The 21767-nt window shown below is 42.1% G+C and overlaps 1 protein-coding gene across 2 annotated transcripts in view; it reads left to right on the top strand.

The window, feature by feature from the left end:
- The window catches only part of LOC126251334 (transcriptional regulator ATRX homolog), a 500398-nt gene that overhangs the window by 410519 nt on the left and 68112 nt on the right, over window positions 1–21767 (top strand). For both annotated transcript variants that reach the window (XM_049951680.1, XM_049951678.1), the window contains 2 exons: window positions 3676–3894; window positions 16972–17149. In XM_049951680.1, coding sequence (XP_049807637.1) covers window positions 3676–3894; window positions 16972–17149 — 397 coding nt within the window. The remainder of the gene's footprint in view (window positions 1–3675; window positions 3895–16971; window positions 17150–21767) is intronic.

Here is a 21767-nt window from a genome sequence, read left to right as displayed (position 1 = left end):
GATGTTTGATAGGGTGGCACTATAACAGAAATGTTGCAGCATAATAGTAAATAACCAATAATGTTTATTAAGAGTATGTTAAAATGATATTTAACTGTGGTAAAGTTTCATGTCAGGCACATGATGTCCTAAATCTAATACAGTGAAATCCAAATAACTTGGCTACTTGTTGGCAGTCTATAATAATACTACTCTGGCAGGTTGTAATCAGGCAAGCACTCTGTTAATGGATGTTTCTTTTGTATGCTGTTCTGCAGCAAAACTGTAGCAGCTCTGGTGGGCTAGCATTACAGCGTATTCCATGCTCTGTTAATGGACCTTGTTCTCCGTAAATTGTGATTGCTAAGTCAGAGGGTAGACTTCAGAGTATTGTACTGGGCTCACTGCAGGCACTTTACTAAACTGTGCCACTGCTGGTTTGTGAGTGTCTGGATATCCACTCCATGCCATCTTTTTGTGTCTGTCAATAGAAGGATTTCCTTGTCCATTAGTGCAAGCCCGAAACAATGTAGTGTAGTCCGCAGCTGACAGCACTTCCTGTGGCAGCTGTCCATACTATTGGCCAACATATACTAACAAGGGAACCTCCCCATCGCACCCCCCTCAGATTTAGTTATAAGTTGGCACAGTGGATAGGCCTTGAAAAACTGAACACAGATCAATCGAGAAAACAGAAAGAAGTTGCGTGGAACTATGAAAAAAATTAGTAAAATATACAAACTGAGTAGTCCAAGCCATGATAGGCAACATCAAGAACAATTGGAGTCAAGGAGCGCCGTGGTCCTGTGGTTAGCGAGAGCAGCTATGGAACGAAAGGTCCTAGGTTCAAGTCTTCCCTCGAGTGAAAAGTTTCATTTTTTATTTTCAGTTTATGTGACAAACTCTTATGTTTTCATCACTTTTTTGGGAGTGATTATCACATCCACATGAAAACCTAAATCGGGCAAGGTAGAAGAATCTTTTTACCCATTCGCTAAGTGTACAAGTTAGGTGGGTCGACAACATATTCCTGTCATGTGACGCACATGCGGTCACCAGTGTCATATAGAATATATCAGATGTGTTTTCCTGTGGAGGAATCGGTTGACCTATGACCTTGCGATCAGATGTTTTCGGTTCCCATTGGAGAGGCACGTCCTTTCGTCTACTAATCGCACGGTTTTGCGGTGCGGTCGAAAACCACAGACACTAAACTTATTACGGTGAACAGAGACGTCAATGAACGAACGGACAGATCATAACTTTGCGAAAATAAAGAAAGTAAAATTTTCAGTCGATGGAAGACTTGAACCAAGGACCTTTCGTTCCGCGGCTACTCACGCTAACCACGGGACCACGGCGCTTCTGGTCACACATATTCCTTGGTGTTGCCTATCTTCCACATGGACTACTCAGTTTGTATATTTTACTAATTTTTTTCGTAGTTCCACACAACTTCTTCCTGCTTTCTTGATTGATCTGTGTTCAGTTTTTCAAGGCCTACCCACTGTGCCAACTTATAACTAAATGTGAGGGGGGTGCGATGGGGAGGTTCCCTTGTAAGTGTTGAAGGCAGTGGTGCAGAAACAGGAAGGGGTCTGGGTTTATGAGTGCCATCTGGAGGCTGCTGTCTGGAAATCAGAGATGCCAGGCAAGTGGTTTTGTCATGTGTGGTGACTGCCTCTTGTGGTTTATGTTGTGTACCTCTAGCTTGGCAAAAAACAAGTGAGGACTAATGACTGACAGATTATTTGCTGTCTCCTATAGAACAGATGGCTTTTTGTCACTCTTGAGTGACGCAGAAAAACGGTATTCCTAAGAAAGTGTGCTGGTTCTGATATTATGTAACATGTAGACCAATGATCAGCCACACAATGCTGGAAACCATTCCTTCATCTACATGGAAGAAAGAGATGTTGCTGTTCAAGGAGTGACAGTTGAAGAAGTAGAATCAAACGTAACAGGTTCTCCGAAGAGCTTGATATCTACTATGATGACACCCCTTGAAACCCAGTCTGGGTAAAACTCAAGTATATGCATTCCACCTACAAAATAATGAGGTAAGAAGAAAGCTGAACATCACCAGGAAAGGACACATTTTAAGTTGCTGTCTTTACCTGTAGTATGTAGGGCTAAAATTTGATAATATCTTAACTTACAAATAAGTCTATACAGACACCAGACAGAAGGTATGCACCAGAAAAAGTCTCATCCACAAACTGACAAACACACTATGGGGATTGCGGCACAGTGTCCTCTGCACATCCACACTTGCTGTCTGTTTCTCTGCTGCAGAGTATCCCATTCCAGTCTGGAGCACATGCTAATGAGATTTATGTGACTCTTCATGAAACTGGCCGCATAGTCACAGGGTGCCTAACACCAACTCCAGTCAGTAAGATCTTTCCACTCATGGGAAAAGCACCTCCAGATGTAGGAAGACATAGCAGCAGAGTTTGAAAAGAAGAAGCAAGAAAAAGCTCCAAGACATCCATTGTTTCGAACTCATGCTTATCCATTACAGCTGAATTCTGTTACAAGTCCTCCTTACAACAACACTAATTGTGACTTCATCAGAAGCCCACTGAACTGAACTGTGGGAAGCAAAGTCCCCTGGAGCAATATGGACAGCAAAAGAGAAGCTACTATCAGGCTGCAATCTCCAACACTGGACTGAGAAGACCCTCAACAGATTGAGAACAAGGGTGACATGGAAGACTTGTTTGCAGCAAATGATTATGGTGGTCTGGTTGCTGAACGATGGTCTCTTAGAGTGTGAAATTCTCTCAATCATCAATTTTAATTTTTAGGATTATATTGTGTTTTAGTGGGTTTCTCCTCCCCTCCCCCCCTCAAATAATTAAATAAATGATTAGGACTGAAAAACAATACTTTCAGTAATGTTAAAAATTAATCATGTCCACATCATTTTGATGGGAATGGCTTGGCTGGTAAGTTAGTTCTGTATTGTGTTGTTAGTTCAGTATGCTGTGTCAAGTCCCTGTCATTTTTGTATGTAATTTATTCATCATTGTATGGCATTGTATGCCTTTTTTAAATCTTATATACTGTTTTTCTGTCATAGTCATTCTTGAGTGTTATTTGCTTATAATGTTTAGTTCCTCTATGTAGTTATGTTGGTTCATTTCTGTTCTGTCTTACTGTACAAGTTTTCACTATCTTGATTCTTACAGTGTGTATAATTTTGAATACTGAATGTAGGCAGCTCAGAAATATTATATTGTGTTCTTACTGTGGAAATCGATTACTGTTTCCTTCCTTCATCTTATTTTATAATGTGTCAAATTTGTGGATGATAGCAGATACTAACATTGTGAGCACTTCAGTTGTGGCTTTTTGACTTCCGAGTTGCTTAATTTCTGCTTCACATGTCTTCTAAATGAGGAGTATTTGCTTATTTTCTGTTTTACATTTCATTGACTACCACTACCCTCCATAATAAAATGTGTGATTTTTTTATCTGCCTGCTGATAAATAATATCTCACATATCATCTGCAGCTCCACAAGCCCAAATGTGTCATCACACAAAGAGTGTTGCAAGTGCTTCCCCATTTCAGGATTATGAAGTATGTGATATTGCAGTCAAAAATTATATGTTGTTAGATGCTTTGATCTGTGGATGCATAACAAATACTTTCCTGATAAATGCTAATTTTGTTATTCTCTTCTTACAGGCTTGTATTTAGTCAGTCGCTGCTGACATTAGACCTGATTGAATATTTTCTGGCAAAAGTAGATGAAGCTACTCAGAAAAACAGTGATAGCGACGGAAGTCGAGAAATTTTTACGGGCTCGTGGTCACCTGGTCTTGATTACTTTAGGTTGGATGGATCAACATCAGCTGAAAACCGAAGTATATGGTGCAAGAACTTCAATAAGGAGAGTAATTACAGGTAATATTACATAGCATGCTAGATAGAGCTCTGTATTTGTGTGCAAGAGAGAGAGAGAGAAGAAAGGGGGGGGTTGCAGATTTACAGATTTACTTTTGGAGTACTTAGTTTACATTTGGCCACAGAAATTCTGAAGAATACATACACTCCAGCTGCCTAGGTGAGATCACAAAAACAAAAATCGTTGAAGAAAAATCTATATCATAATTTAAGGCACTGAGGGAAAAATTTGTAAGACAGTTGAATGAGTATTCAGTATCCCATATGACAAACAGGAAATAATCAACTTTTGTGCATGATGGTTTCTACAGTTGCTCATTAAAACCCACCTATTAGAATGTTTCAATACAGTGTTTGACAATTTGTAATCATTGCTTACAAGACAATTTTACCTCTTTGTTATATCTCAGTATGCACCAGAGTGGAAATAGCAGTCAAAACAAAGGACGAATGATGGCAACAGTTTGCCAAAGTAGGTGAAGAGCATTTTGTCAGCTACTAAGGTAACAGCCACTGTATGTCGGGTTTTGTATAGATATTAATATTTTATTATAAGAAAGATCACAGAGTTCCTTGGGGTACACATTATTGATGCTGATTATTCATACAACATACATGATTTAGTTTGGAATATACATGCCATCACTTAGAAAACTAATCACATATGTATTAGTTCAGTGAAAAGGACCGATTACTACTCTTTGCGAACAGGAACAGTGAAAAAGAATGCTAGAAATATTTCAGCTTTAAGACTAAGTTGTTCTTCAGAAATAGACAACACACACACAGATGACGACAACAACAGCAACTCACACATGTGACCACTCTCCCGGGGCACAAAAGTCCATCCTGGACTTTCCATTGTTCAGTTTAGTGGGAAGCGTCCATACATGGATAGCTGATAACTACTGTGATCTTGACATGGCACTTTACTACATAGGTAAAATATTGCGCAGTAATGCAGTTTGTAATGGTAGACATGAAACCGAAACTGAGCATGGAGCTTACCAACCAAAACTGTCCTGAAGCAGTTTATAATATAATGACATAATAAAACATATTGCTACTGTGTGCCTCCAAGATGCTATGGTCAGCAACATTGGACAAACGAAAAATATTGAGAATAAGCATAAAAATAAGAAATATCAAAGTTTTTATTTTACAAATAGAGAGGAAATGAATAGCTGTTTGGCCATGTGTTGGAGATTTGACCGAACATTGTCCAACAGCATGTCGTAACAAGTTCCCAGTGGCATGTGTCGTAACGAATAGGTCTGAAGGAGTCCTCAGAGGTCAGGCCAGGTGATTACACTGATAGGGTAGGTGTTTGTCTTCATACATTAAGTAGGGAACTACTTATCAAATATTCAGTTTAATTAAACTTGTTTGGGATGTGTGAATGTTTTGTGTAACATAGTTTTAAAAAACTGTTTAAACTAATGGGAAATACCTAGCCTACATTAAACCCAGTGAAATATAATTTTGTGTCTAACAGGTACTTAAGGCATAGTCCATATCAGTTCAGGCAGGCTAGGAAAAAAATCTTACCTTCATAGTCTCGGATGTTATTGAATTTAGCTTATGTTAAAATGAAGGACCAAGTAAGGAACACGTTTTTTTTTTTTTTTCTCCAAAAAAAAAAAAAAAAAAAAAAAATCTGCTCCGAGACACAGCCCTACAAAGGTGACACTGCGCATATCATTTTGAAGGTGCGGATTTGTGTTGCACCCCAAATTTCTTTGGTATACTTGAGTTTTAATGAGTGCAGTGAAGATTGCTCATTTTTAGCATATAAAATTCCTTATAATGTTTGTTGATCGTTGTTATGGCTAATGTTTTTATGAAGTTTATGGGATAAAAAATCTGTATGCATGTTCCAGTTGAGATCGTCCTGTGTTGTCAGTCTCAGGGGTTTCATACAGTTTTCATTTTTAACAATATCATTTTTGATGAATCATTTCATATCAAACATACCATGATTAATCTAGTTCCAGTACTTTATCACAACCATTGACTTACAAGCTAACTTCTCAACACGAGATATTATATTAAAAAGTTGGATGCAAATTCAACTAAAGTAATGTGTTTATTTGCATCTCATTGTTAGCCTTTTTACATACTGATAAGGTTTTCAATATTGTTGTGATGTGTGATTCTTTTTGTCATATATCTATTCTTTTTGTTGTTGACAAAATTATTTTTAATTTCCATCTGTACCAGAACTGCAGGATTGTCAGTAATGGTGAGCTGCAGAACTGATTTGTTGTGAGTCATGTTAGTTACATTGTTGTAGATTCCTGATCTGCTGTTACTAACCTCTAGTGGACTAATTTGTCAGGACATTTAAATTAAACTGTTATTAACATTAATTTTTTCAGCTTGGAGCCAGTAGACAACATGTCAATGTTTATATCTCCAGTATATATTTTGTTAACCCAAGCATTTTATTGCAATGTTTATAGTGTATTTCAACAACCAGGAACTGTCTAAGCTTCCACAAGGAGGTCTACAGGGTGTTACAAAAAGGTACGGCCAAACATTCAGGAAACATTCCTCACACACAAATAAAGAAAAGATTTTATGTGGACATGTGTCCGGAAACGCTTAATTTCCATGTTAGAGCTCATTTTAGTTTCGTCAGTATGTACTGTACTTCCTCGATTCACCGCCATGATTTCATACGGGATACTCTACCTGTGCTGCTAGAACATGTGCCTTTACAAGTATAACATGTGGTTCATGCACAATGGAGCTCCTGCACATTTCAGTCGAAGTGTTCTTACGCTTCTCAACAACAGATTCGGTGACCGATGGATTGATAGAGGCGGACCAATTCCGTGGCCTCCATGCTCTCCTGACCTCAACCCTCTTGACTTTCATTTATGGGGGCATTTGAAAGCTCTTGTCTACGCAACCCCGGTACCAAATGTAGAGACTCTTCGTGCTCGTATTGTGGGCGGCTGTGATACAATACGCCGTTCTCCAGGGCTGCATCAGCACATCAGGGATTCCATGCGATGGAGGGTGGATGCATGTATCCTCGCTAACAGAGGACATTTTGAGCATTTCCTGTAACAAATTGTTTGAAGTCACGCTGGTACGTTCTGTTGCTGTGTGTTTCCATTCCATGATTAATGCTATTTGAAGAGAAGTAATAAAATGAGCTCTAACATGGAAAGTAAGCGTTTCTGGACGCATGTCCACATAACATACTTTCTTTCTTTGTGTGTGAGGAATGTTTCCTGAAAGTTTGGCCGTACCTTTTTGTAACACCCTGTATATAGACAAGTAACAGATTCTGTTTTCCTCACTTGCAGTTAATTGCTGAAATTTCTATAATAATCCCTACACTAAAAGTGAATACATCTATTACAGTATAGGTGCTACCTCTTGCAGCAGAAGTTTCTCTTTCCTGATGAAGGCAGAGCGGACAATCACAAAAAGTAGCTTACATATGCCAGTTAGCTTCTTTGTTAGATGATATTATCTTGTGAGTAAAACATGAGCATTGTCAGTCACTGAAATGATATCAAGGTTGTAATGTTTAAGGCGTCAATAGTTTTTTTGAATTACTTTCAATGTAAGTTTGGAATTCTAGACAGTGGTTGAGGGTGTCAGTCTGACACATCCTCCATTATACCTTTCAGATTTCCCTGTTCATTTTGATGATTACTACAAGCATTTAGTTTCTGGACATTCTACATATACATCTACATTTATACTCCACAAGCCACCCCACGATGTGTGGCGGAGGGCACTTTATGTGCCACTGTCATTACCTCCCTTTCCTGTTCCAGTCGTGTATGGTTCGTGGGAAGAATGACTGCCGGAAAGCCTCCATGCGCGCTCGAATATCTCTGATTTTAAATTCGTGATCTCCTCAGGAGGTATAAGTAGGGGGAAGCAATATATTCGATACCTCATCTAGAAAAACACCCTCTTGAAACCTGGACAGCAAGCTACACCACGATGCAGAGCGCCTCTCTTGCAGAGTCTGCCACTTGAGTTTCCTAAACATCTCCGTAACGCTATCATACTTACCAAATAACGCTGTGGCGAAATGTGCCGGTCTTTTTTGGATCTTCTCTATCTCCTCCGTCAACCCGACCTGGTACAGATCCCACACTGATTAGCAATACTCAAGTATAGGTCGAACCAGTGTTTTGTAAGCCACCTCCTTTGTTGATAGACTACATTTTCGAAGGACTTTCCCAATGAATCTCAACCTGGTACCCGCCTTACCAACAATTAATTTTATATGATCATTCCACTTCAAATCGTTCTGCACGCATACTCCCAGATATTTTACAGAAGTAACTGCTACCAGTGTTTGTTCCGCTATCATATAATCATACAATAAAGGATCCTTCTTTCTATGTATTCGCAATACATTACATTTGTCTATGTTAAGGGTCAGTTGCCACTCCCTGCACCAAGTGCCTATCCACTGCAGATCATCTTGCATATCGCTGCAATTTTCTACTGCTGCAACTTCTCTGTATACTATGGCATCAACCTCGAAAAGCCGCATGGAACTTCCGACACTATCTACTAGGTCATTTATATATATTGTGAAAAGCAATGGTCCCATAACACTCGCCTGTGGCACGCCAGATGTTACTTTAACGTCTGTAGACACCTCTCCATTGAGAGCAACATCCTTTGTTCTGTTTGCTAAAAACTCTTCAATCCAGCCACACAGCTGGTCTGATATTCTTTAGGCTCTTACTTTGTCTATCAGGCGACAGTGCGGAACTGTATCGAACGCTTTCCAAAAGTCAAGGAAAATGGCATCTACCTGGGAGCCTGTATCTAATATTTTCTGGGTCTCATGAACGAATAAAGCGAGTTGGGTCTCTCACGATCGCTGTTTCCGGAATCCATGTTGATTCCTACAGAGTAGATTCTGGGTTTCTAGAAACGACATGATACGCGAGCAAAAACCATGTTCTGAAATTCTACAACAGATCGACGACAGAGATATAGGTCTATAGTTTTGTGCATCTGCTCGATGTCCCTTCTTGAAGACTGGGACTACCTGTGCTCTTTTCCAATCATTTGGAACCTTCCGTTCCTCTAGAGATTTGTGGTACACGGCTGTTAGAAGGGGGGCAAGGTCTTTCGCGTACTCTGTGTAGAATGGAATTGGTATCCCGTCAGGCCCAGTGGACTTTCCTGTGTTGGGTGATTACAGTTGCTTTTCTATTCCTTGGATGCTTATTTCAATGTCAGCCATTTTTACGTTTGTGCGAGGGTTTAGAGAAGGAACTGCAGTGCGGTCTTCCTCTGTGAAACAGCTTTGGAAAAAGATGTTAAGCTGAAATACTAAATGCGTGTCATCCTCTGTTTCAATGCCATCATCATCCTGGAGTGTCTGGATATGCTGTTTCGAGCCACTTACTGATTTAACATAAGACCAGAACTTCCTAGGATTTTCTGTCAGGTCGGTACATGCAATTTTACTTTCGAATTCACTGAACGCTTCACGCATAGCCCTCCTTATACTAACTTTGACATCGTTTAGCTTCTGTTTATCTGAGAGGTTTTGGCTGCGTTTAAACTTGCAGTGAAGCTCTCTTTGCTTTCGCAGTAGTTTCCTAAATTTTGTTGTTGAACCACGGTGGGTTTTTCCCGTCCCTCACAGTTTTACGCGGCACGTACCTGTCTAAAACGCATTTTTTGATTGCCTTGAACTTTTTCCATAAACAGTCAACATTGTCAGTGTCGGAACAGAAATGGCTATGAGGATCTCTTGTCTATGGCTACGAGAATCTCTTCAGAAATTTTGAAAATTAGGTGTGATAATGTCTTATGCTGTTTTGGTTTGTTGCAGAATTGTTTCTTTTGTCTTTGTTACAAATTTTATCTATATTAAGTGTGATGTGCTCATGTGCATTGTGCATAAAGATAGCTATGGCAGTGTGTGTTTGGGTGTCTGTGGGGTTGATATGTGAAGATGTTTACTTTTGCTAGAAAAAGAGTAAGAACGTGAAAGTTAAGTGTGGCAAATGGTTTTCCATTACGTGTGTCTGTGCACCACACATCATTCTGCTATCACCTGATTGTTTTGTACAGACAGTAATGTGAAGTACAGTTTGCTATTCACATGTGTATGATGTTAATTTTGATATAGGTGGTGATACCACTTTTCATGTCATTGATATAAAACTACACCATGCGTTGTAATTTATTTATTATTGTTGTATATTTGTTATTAATAAAATAAGTAACTGCTCTGTGTGTCTGGCATCACTCAACTTTCTGACTGAGCATTGATGTATCAGCTTTTTTATGTTGCTATATGTTCCCCAGTAGCAGTACTTGCCCATGCTCTTTTTCCAAGGTAATAATTATATTGAGGAGCAAAACCTAAAACTTTGACAACACTACATGTCTTGCTGTTTGAGAATTAAAGTGGATGTATTATCTTATACTTCTATTTTTTTCTTATACATAGAAACATCTTGAAATTATAAATAAATTAGCCTCTGACTACAAAGAGAATTTTGAATTACCTTATTTCATTATTGATTTTGGGACTACGAGCTCCATGTGCAAGTGCACCTTGTATATATGCATCTAAACGATGTTGATTATCACTTTCTCGCTTGCTATCATCATAGCTTTCTGTTGTCACTGATAAACAGTATTTGCAACAAACCCAAGTCTTCAGCACCTTCCAAAATTGACACCTCCTCAGATTTAAGCAGTACAGATGCATAAACATAAGGTGCAAATAAGCATGGGGCTGGTCCCAGGGGTCCACAACTCTTTTGTGGTTACGTGCGTAGCGAGCACGGGACCCCGAGCTAATGTGGCCTTCCTTCCTTTCCGGGCTGCATACCTTCCCTTTCCGCATCCTTCCCCATCCCCCATCTTCACCCCCCTCCCCCCCCCCTCACCGCTGGCTCTTTCCTTCCCTTTCTCCCCCTCTGGGAGTATGGTTTGTGCCTACGTCCGGATACGGACGCTCGAAACTGTAACAACTTCTTTGCTTTCTCCACTTGCAAGTCTTAGTCCTTCCTCTGTCCTTCTCTTTTCCTTACCTCTTCTCTTTGCCCTTTTCTCCGCTGCGGCGTTTGAGACCCCTCTTCTTTCCTTTCCCTTTCCCTTTCTCCTTTTTCCTCCCTGTGCGTGTCTGAAGGCCGACCCACGCATTTCCATGCGTAACCGGTGACGGGGTAATGCGTAATTCCCCGCCCCGGGTAGACAGGTAGGACACGTACGTACCCCCCTGGTAACGGCCAGGCCCAGGGAGGGGTGATTACCCGAGCTGATACCTTCCGAAAGTGCCGATTGGTCCCTCTGTCCGTTTGTCGGGAGGTGTGACCTGAGGTGTGAACAATCACCTAAGGCAGGAGTGCCCTCAGAGAGGGACCCCACAAGGGAGGAGCGCGCCATCGGAGACGCCGGTAATCATGGGGGATTCTTCCGCAATCGTTTCCTCACCTTCCACTATTTCTGCTCACAAGCGTAAGTTCACTGAGTCTCAGCCACAGACAGTTATTCCATCGTTGCCACAGTTCCTTGTTGTTTCTCTGTCTGACAAAGGTCACGACTTCTCCACGGTCAACCCTTTCATTATTCAGAAAGGTGTCGACGCAATTGCAGGTCCTTTAAAGTCTTGTTCCAGATTACGGAATGGCACCTTGTTGTTAGAAACAGTCAGTGCCCTCCAAGCACAAAAATTGCTACGTACTTCACTGCTCCACACCTTCCCTGTCCGGGTTGAAGCGCACCGCACTTTAAATTCCTCACGTGGAGTCGTTTATACACGCTCCCTCGATGGATTGTCTGTCGAAGAAATTCAGCACTACCTGTCTGACCAGGGCGTAACGGCTGTTCATAGAGTTATGAAAATGGTTGACACAAACATCGTTCCAATGCGCACTGTCTTCTTGACATTTGACAAAGTTCAATTCCCGTCGAAAATCAAAGCAGGCTATGAGATAATTTCCGTTCGCACTTACGTCCCAAACCCTACGCGTTGCTATCGGTGTCAGCGGTTCAATCACACCAGCCAGTCCTGTTCCAATCTGGCCAAATGTGTTATGTGTGGCAAGGATGCCCATGGGGGTGCTTGTTCACCTCCATCCCCTCGCTGCATCAACTGTACGGGTGACCACGCTGCTTCCTCTCGAGATTGCCCCATTTTTAAAGACGAAAAGCTCATCCAGGAAATCAGAGTGAAGGAAAAGGTGTCGACCTTTGCTGCTCGAAAATTATTCGCCAGTCGACAGCCCACCGTGCCTCAGACAGGAAAATACAGCACTATCCTTGCTTCTCCTCGGCCAACAAAGGAGGCGGCCACGCAGACTTGCGACCTCACCTTTAGTGCCACGGTCGTCAGATCGGCCAGCACAAAGATCGCCCGTTCAACCTCACCACTTTCGCCTGCCCACTCTATGGCTCACCCTTCATCGGGTTCTGCTAAATCTCGAGCCCAAAAGTCAGACACCAAGACTTCGAGAAAAGAGCATACTCGTGAAGATTTTTTACGTACCCCAACTTCACAACCATCGGTTCCTCCTCCATCTAAACATCATGTTTCCAAGAAGGCTAATAAGAAACACAGTTCATCTCCTTCTCCGCCAAGGCGTGTCTCATCTGCAGCACCACCTGGCGGATATCATCCTCTGCCGTCTTCTGTGCCGTCGAGGCGCACTGCTGGCGGCCGTTCAACCAGCCGATCGCTGGTAGCAGGAGCTGCTCCTGAACAACCTATGGATCAGGATCTTCTGCCTTCGGCTGAATGCCACTCCATGCTGTCGGTCGCAAGCTCTGAGCAGTCGTTGAGTTGACGGCAACCTGGGTCACATTCCTCCATTTTCTGTCCACCCTATGTCCATTATCCATTGGAATATCCGCGGCATTCGAGCCAGTCGGGATGAACTGACGATCCTCCTACGATCCTACTTGCCGGTCATCTTCTGTCTTCAGGAAACAAAGCTACATCCCCATGACTGCTTTGTTCTCCCCCATTTTCAGTCTGTCCGATTTGATCTCCCCTCTGTTGAAGGCACTCCAGCCCATGGAGGACTCATGATACTCTACATTATCACCCAATCCCCTTAAACACTTCCTTCCAACCTGTCGCTGTCCGTCTGTCCCTTTCTGGATACACCTTCTCTCTTTGTACTGTATACATTCCATCGTCCACACCAATGGCACGAGCTGATCTCCTTCATCTTCTTGGCCAGCTTCCACCCCCCTATTTGCTGGTTGGTGACTTCAATGCCCACCACCCGCTTTGGGAAACTCCACATCCTTGTCCACGTGGCTCATTATTGCTAGACATCTTCCACCAAGCGGATCTAGTTTGCCTCAACACTGGGGTCCCTACATTTTAGTCTGCCTCCACGACAAATTTCTCTCATTTGGACCTTTCGGTCGGTACTGTTCCGCTAGCTCGGCGCTTCGAATGGTTCGCCCTTGATGATACACACTCGAGTGACCACTTTCCATGTGTCCTTAGACTGCAGCCTCAACTGGCATAATTGCGCCCGTGACGCTGGAAGTTTGCCCAAGCACATTGGACACTTTTTTCGTCTCTAGCAACATTCGATGACCGTCAACTTTCCTAGCGTCGATGATGAGGTCACACATCTTACAGACGTTATTCTTACAGTTGCGGAACGTTCAATACCACGCACCTCCGAATTGCCCCGGCGCTCTCCAGTTCCTTGGTGGAACGAGGCATGCCGTGACGCAATACGTGAGCGGCGACGTGCTCTTCGCGTTTTCCGCCACCATCCTACTTTGGCCAACTGTATCCACTATAAGCAGTTCCGTGCGCAATGCCATCACGTCATCCGCGATAGCAAGAAGGCAAGCTGGAAATTCTTTATTAGCTCATTTAACACCTTCACTCCCTCCTCGGAAGTTTGGAGTTGGATTCGACAGTTATCAGGTGCGCGTAGTTTCTCCCCGGTCTCTGGGCTCACTGTCGCGCGTGATACGTTAGTGGACCCCGTCGCAGTTTCTAACTCATTGGGTCAACACTTTGCTGGGATTTCGAGCTCTTCAAATTACCCGCCAGCGTTTCTCCCGAAGAAACGTGCAGCAGAAGTGCAACCTCTTGCTTTCTTCTCTCAAAATCGTGAAAGCTATAATACTGTTTTCTCCATGCGGGAACTCCAACATGCACTCTCTTCTTCTCGCTCCTCTGCCCCAGGACCGGATGGTATCCACATCCAAATGTTGCTGCATTTATCAACCCATAGTCTGCATTACCTCCTTCGCCTTTATAATCGAATCTGGACCAACAGTGATTTTCCCAGACGATGGCGGGAAGCTATCGTCGTTCCTGTTCTGAAACCTGGAAAGGACAAACATCTCCCCTCTAGCTATCGCCCCATTTCTCTCACGAGTAGTGTATGTAAGGTTTTGGAGCGTATGGTGAATTGCCGTTTAGCTTGGTGGCTGGAGTCCCGTAGTCTTTTAACACCTGCCCAATGCGGTTTCCGAAAGCATCGTTCTGCAGTTGACCATCTTGTTGCTCTCTCCACTTATATCATGAACAATTTTCTCCGGAAACGCCAAACAGGAGCAATATTTTTTGATCTGGAGAGAGCATACTATACCCGTTGGAGGACAGGCATCCTCCGCACACTGTTCTCTTGGGGCTTTCGAGGTTGGCTGCCCCTTTTTCTTCGCAAATTTATGGCAGAGCGCACATTTAGAGTGCAGGTGAACACTACTATCTCCCGTACTTTCTCCCAAGAAAACTTGGTACCCCAGGGCTCTGTGCAAAGTGTTGTACTGTTTGCCATTGCCATAAATCCAATTATGGATTGTCTCCTTCCTGATGTCTCGGGCTCCCTCTTTGTGGACGATTTTGCTATCTACTACAGCTCGCAACGGACCAGCCTTCTTGAACGACGTCTTCAAGGATGTCTCGATCGCCTCTACTCTTGGAGCATCGTAACCGGCTTCCGTTTTTCTTCCAATAAGACCGTTTGTGTTAATTTTTGGCTACGTAAGGAGTTTCTTCCACCCTCCTTACATCTAGGACCTGTCATCCTTCCGTTTTCGGACATCGCTAAATTCTTGGGTCTTATGTATGACAGAAAACTGTGGTGGTCCTCCCACGTTTCCTATCTTTCGTCTCAGTGTCTGCGATCCCTCAACACCCTCCTTGTCCTGAATGGTACCTCCTGGGGAGCGGACCGAGTGGTCCTTCTCCGCCTCTATCACGCCTTAGTGCACTCGAAATTGGACTATGGAAGCATAGTCTACTCCTCTGCTCGGCCGTCTATTCTTCGGCGTCTCGACTCTATCCACCACCGTGGATTAAGTTAATGTCTGGAGCTTTTTACACCAGCCCTGTGGAAAGCCTCTATGCTGAGACTGCTGTACCTCCGCTGTCCAATCGGGAAGCTGTCCTTCTGAGTCGTTATGCTAGCTATCTGTCTTCCATGCCTGCTAATCCAGCCCATGACATTTTTATCGACGCCTCATTGGATGTAGGGTATGCAGGCCGCCCTTCCTCCCTACTACCACCGGGAGTCCGCTTCCGTCAACTGCTCCATTCTCTTTCCTTCCGCTTTCCTAAAACCTTTCTTGACAAGTTGGGGTACAGCACCGCCTTGGCTCCGTCCCCGGATCTGCCTGCTCCGTGACCTTTGTCAATTTCCCAAGGATGGTACCCCTTCACTTGTTTATCGTCGGGCATTTGCTGCTCTATGTGCACAAATGAAGGAAGCCACGTTTATTTACACTGATGGCTCGAAAACATCGTTAGGAGTAGGGGGTGCCTGTATTGTTGGCGACACCCCAAATCGATTTTGGCTTCCCGACCAGTGTTAGGTTTATACTGCGGAGCTCTTCGCTGTTCTCCAGGCTGTCCACTACATCCGCCGCCATCAGCGGATACAGTATGTTATCTGTTCAGATTCTCTCATCTCTCTCCTCAGTCTCCAAGCTCTCTACCCTGTCCACTCTGTGGTCCACCGGATTCAGGACTGTCTGCGCTTGCTCCACCAGGGGGGCCGTCTCGGTGGCGTTCCTCTGGCTCCCAGGACACGTTGGTATCTGTGGAAATGAGGCGGCCGATATAGCGGCCAGGGCTGCAGTCTCTCTTCTTCGGCCAGCTATTCAATCGATTACCTTCGCCGATCTACGGAGCGTTTTATGTCGTCGTGTTGTTCTTTTATGGCATGCACATTGGTCGACACTTCCCCATAATAAATTGCGGGACGTGAAAGCTCTTCCCTGTGCTTGGACCTCTTCCTCCCGAACGTGTCGTCGGGAGGAGGTAATTTTAACTAGACTCCGGATAGGGCACTGTCTTTTTAGCCATCGACATCTTTTAAGCGGCGATCCTCCCCCACTCTGTCCCCACTGCTCTCAGCTGTGGACGGTAAGACACCTTTTAATTGAGTGCCCCTATTTTACTCCGTTACGCGCCCGTCTACAGCTGTCGCCTGATATATCGTCCATTTTAGTAGATGACACGCACTCGGCCGATCGCGTTCTCGAGTTTATTAGTGCCAGTGAAATGACTTCAGCCATTTGAAGCTTCTTTTGGGGACAACCAACCTCTTTCTGTAGTTGATTTTTAAGCCTTCCTTCTGCTTTTAGTTTCTCCAATTTTTTGAGTTTCGTTCCCATTTCTGCTGGTTTCCATTTTCGTTTTTTACTGTTTCCTAAGTCACGGACCGGGCGCTAATGACCATAGCAGTTTTGTGCCCTTAAAAAAAAAAAAAAAAGCCCCCAAAATCAATAGTGCAATAAAGGAATCAAAAACTGTTACAACCAGAGGCTAATTTATTTATAATTTCAACTCATTACATTACTGTGTTTCCTCGTTCCTTCACTATTGGACGTTGAAATATATAAACAGACATCTAATTCTTCTGATTATTTACTTATGTCAGTCCTTGACATATTCCTTTCCATTACTCAGTGCCAGAAATAGGAAATTTTTTATCAGAAAGTTTGACCTCTGTAAGTCTTACAAGCAAATCACAATAAAGATTTCTCAATGACATAAATTCACTTTATCTCATAGAATAACTGGATTTACTATGATTTCTTCAGCAAACTGATGTGGAAAACTTTTTATTTTCTGCATAGAGCTCGTTTGTTCCTGATTTCAACAAGGGCTGGAGGCCTGGGCATCAATTTAGTGGCTGCAAATCGTGTTGTTCTCTTTGATGCTTCTTGGAACCCGTCTCATGATGTGCAGAGTATTTTCAGGATTTACAGATTTGGTCAGAAGAAACCATGTTATGTTTACCGATTTCTGGCTCAGGTAGTAATTTCTTATTAATTATTATTCTAAATTCTTTTGTTGACTTGTGTGTGCATGTTTATTTAATAGGATGGCTTTTACCTAAAGCTCATTTTATGAAACAAAATTTTGCTGCTCCAATGCTGTAATCCTCTTATAATCAACGTAAACTTTGTATATAATTTCTGTTCAATCAAACAACTGCTTGGCAAGCCCCAAAATCCTTGAAGTTGGAAAACAGCACACTGTTCCCTCAAAAATATAAAACTTTTAAGAAAAATTTGGTTCACGTTAATAATGCATAAAATGTTTAAGAAATACATGTTTTTATGCACAATTACTATTGAACCTAATACATTATGTGAATTGAGAAATTATCATGTAACTTCCATGACAAATAATTAAACACTCTTTCCATTTATTAATGGGTGTATCCTCACCAGCAAAGATAATCAGTGTCCATATCACTTGGCACTATTGTTCCGCAATCTGTTTTTCACAGCTGTGTGTCATTCGGTCAACCAACACTGTGTCTGATTGTTCAGACTCTGTAAAGGCCACACCAGTACTAAGGTTTTCGATAGTCCACCCTTACATGGCATATATTGCTGCTGAGTAATATTTCTCTTTCTGAAACTAAAGCAGAAATATATGATAATGGAAAAGAAAGTTAGATTTCAATTTCCATACTGCTATAATGATGTCATATGTCAGTGTTTGGACAGAAATTCATATTAAATGAAACATTGATTGCTTATTAAAATTGAGTCTGACAAAATATTTTTGCTAATAAATAATTAAAACTACATTAGTTTTTCTTTTCTGGCAACTCTGGTTCTTAAAATACTTTTCAAGTCTGTCCACAAAGTTAATACAAAATATTCGTAACAGACTCGTGAAAGTTCATTTCACATTCTCTTATAACATGCCATTGTCAGCTCTAGAAGTTCTGAGAAAAAATTCTTCATTCTTTCAAAGAGACCGTCATTAACTTTTAATGTCTCTGGATCTAGTGCTGTATGAAGCATCTGTTGTCCAAGCATTAGAGCTGCACTCTGTTGGCAAATATGGTAATTGTTGCTTTATTTCATATAAGACGTCACAGATCTCACTTCACCTCATGTTGCCCAATTGGAAACAAAAAAATAAAGAAAAAAGCTTTAGAATCTTATTTAGCCTTTGCACATATATTTGTCACTCATTTCCAGGGAAAAATGAAGGACAACAAAAACTTTGACTTAACGTATGTGAGGGCGGCGTGTGACCAGACATTGCCTCACTCCAGGAGTGAATTACTGAGTATATGTTTTCATTACTCTATTAAATATATGAATTTGACCTCCTTTATATGCTTATCATTTATTCAATTTACTTTCAGACTGATTAGTTCTCTTATTAGCGTTGTTAGTTTTCCTTGTAACATGGATTTGTAATACGGGTTTGATGGCTTTAAATTACTTCAAGATGAAACATATGATTTTACATCAGACCCTGTGAAATTGTCCGCTAAACATTACATTGAAATATATTTATATACATTCTTTCACTTTACAAAATCTAATTTTGTCTGTACTCATATGGTCTAATGAATTATTTGAAGTCACTGTATCAAAGGCAAGAAGAGTCCCTCCCACTCGCAGCACACTTTAATAATCACAAAATAGACTATGCAGCTTTGTTTGAAATCTGTAGCTATTATGTCAAGAAATGCTTTTAGTATCGCATGTGCACAATGGAAACTCAGCAATTTTGCAGTGCTATTCTTGCATTAGTTGTATTTTTACACATAATACTTTGGAAATTATAGGACTTTAAAAGTGAATGAATCATTTGTAGTAGCACTGTATGGTGTTAATTCCCATATTATTCACCATTCCTTGGACTATAGATCATAATATTAACCTTTCTTTTAAAACATCTGTTGTTACCTCTTATGTTTTGTGAATCATGATCACTGCATGACCAAACACATCGTTCCTCTGCATACTTCCTCTTTGTTCATCTAAGATTTTGTCACTTATCTGTTTACTCCATTCATCCAGCAACTTTGTGTCAACTAATCCTACTACCTTCCTTTGTGTCCTTGTTTCATCCATATCAAGTTCATTGATCTGTTGTGCCACGTCTCTTATATCTACTCGTTGTACCGCCTTGACTACCTTATCCCTCTACTCAATTTACTTTCTCAAATCATGGATATTATGTAAGCCTATGGTTTGTCCTGATGCTGGTTCACCTGTAAATGTAACCTTCTTAAGTTTTCCTTCTTAGATTAGACCTGCCTGCTGACTGCTCTATAATATATTAATTTTGTATTCTTTCAACTAGTCCACTCCTAACAAAGTCTGCACACCTGTCTGGTATTATGTAATGGATGCAGGAACTTCATACCCTCTGTGGAAAATCTCACTGTAACCACTTCCGTCTTTTTGCTTTGATTTCGCACTACAGTGGAACTTTGATTTTACGTTATCTGATTTTACATTTTTCACCATTCTACACCATAAATTCATAGCCCCTGTGAAAAACTCATAAGATCAATGCTAAAAATCCCCCAATTTTACGTTTCTTCGTAGTTACATTTACCTCTATTCTACATTCTTACTTAATTTCTCACTTTTCTTCCCTCTGTTGACATTTGATATGCCCGAACGACTTATAAGTGGTACAAAAGACAGACGGTTCGCACTGAGGTTGGCGGTGGCGGTGGTGGTGGTGGAGGAGATAAGGGAATAGTTTAGGTCATTGATGAGAGGGGAGATGTGAGACAGAAATGGTGATGTGATCCATGAGCAGCGGTGCCTGCACAATTTGCAACGTTTACCTTCACGGAGCAATAATGTTGCAACTACCACTAGGTTGCGGCAGCAATGGAAAAGCAGCACAGTCGATGCAAAGTGTTCCAGACGGAACCAATATTTGATGAACGGGCCCAGTCGTCACCTTTTCTTGTGCAACTTATAACTCATTCTCATCTTTTGTCATGTATTTCCAATGTACTGTATTCAGCAGCAATATCAGTCTTTTACCTTTTGATATTGAAATACTAACTCTCGATGAATATGCTCAGCCAGGATCAACGCCATTTCCAGCCAGTGAGCTCTTATTGGCTGGCGACTTTTATGTTACCCAACAGCCAGCACATCCACCACTCCACACTAATGCATGTAAAATTAGCTCGCATAACTGATGTGTGGAGAGGGGGAGTGGCCCCTCAATGACGGGAGTCCAGGTAGGGGTGGAAGCATTTTGTTAAGTGCTGAAAGTACACTGTTTGTGCAGATCATGTGCTATCACAGAGATGTCAGATGGAAATAGAACAGGGTTTTGTGATAGCACATTTAAAGACTTTAGTGTTCAAATTTGACATGACAGTTGTAACAACTACAGACACTGCTTACGTACTATATACTTTGCAGCATACACTGTAGATCATAAAGATAGACAGTGCTGATAGAAGGCATGAAGCGAAACTGTAATGCCTGAGCTTTGCTTTTAAATGTACATTTTATGCAGTTTACAGAAATTAACTGAGCCAACTTCTAATAAGCTTGTAATGTCAGTTGGGGAAGTAAACTCATTTCTTCATGTGTCTGTTTCTCTCAAGAGGAGGAAAACGCACACCCCACGTGTTAGATTCTGACACCGCACTGTACTTCACAGTTTTCAGTTTAATTCTCCATGTTTATCAATTTTTACTTTGTTCTGGGTGAGTCCCAAGGAAAGATCACTCGTCGTTGCAGATGCAATGACCGTGCAATGCAGTGACGAGCAGTCCCTAGTGAAATATACTGAGGGTCTCACAGAGGCCTTCACAGACCATAATTATGCTCCAAACCTTGTACAAAAATAAGACTCCCGTGCCTTATTTTTCCAGTCTCCAACCGTCTTCTGAAGTCTCACTATCTGGCCACAGAGGAGCATTCCCCTCGAAACTTGGTACCACCCAGTAATGGAGCACCGAATTGGATTCTCCACCATGGTTTCGACTACCTCTTGTTGCGCCCTGAAATGAGAAATGCCTGGCTCACTATCCTTCCCACCCCTCCCACAGTGGTATTCTGCCGTCCACTGAACCTACACAATATACTCATCCATCCCTACACAACCCCTGCTCCCAACCTCTTACCTCATGGCTCATATCTCTGTAATAGACCTAGATGCAAGACCTGTCCTGTACATTATCTCACTACGACATACTCCAGTCTGTTCACAAACATCACCTGTCCCATCAAAGGCAGGGCTACCTGTGAAACCAGTCTACAAACTAAGCTGCAACCACTATGCTGCATTCTATGTGGGCATGACAACCAACAAGCTGTCTGTCCACATGAATGACCACCAACAAACTGTGAATATGACATCTTTCATTTCAATGACTGCTTAAAACACTTTGCCATATGGATCCTTCCCATCAACACCAGCTTTTCTGAATTGTGCGGGATGGAACTTTCCCTCCAATATATCCTACGTTTCCCATAAACCTCCTGGCCTCAATCTTCGTTATTCATTGTTCTTACCTATCCAGCCTATTCCCTGCTCCCATTGCAGCACTACACAACCCTCATTCCACCAATGCACCCAGACTTTTTACTTTTCCCCTTTTCAGCTGCCTCCCACTCCCCCACCTCTCCCCTGC

Source organism: Schistocerca nitens, chromosome 4 (assembly GCF_023898315.1).
Source record: "Schistocerca nitens isolate TAMUIC-IGC-003100 chromosome 4, iqSchNite1.1, whole genome shotgun sequence".
Taxonomy (NCBI): domain Eukaryota; kingdom Metazoa; phylum Arthropoda; class Insecta; order Orthoptera; family Acrididae; genus Schistocerca; species Schistocerca nitens.
This window is presented reverse-complemented; position numbering and strand designations above follow the sequence as displayed.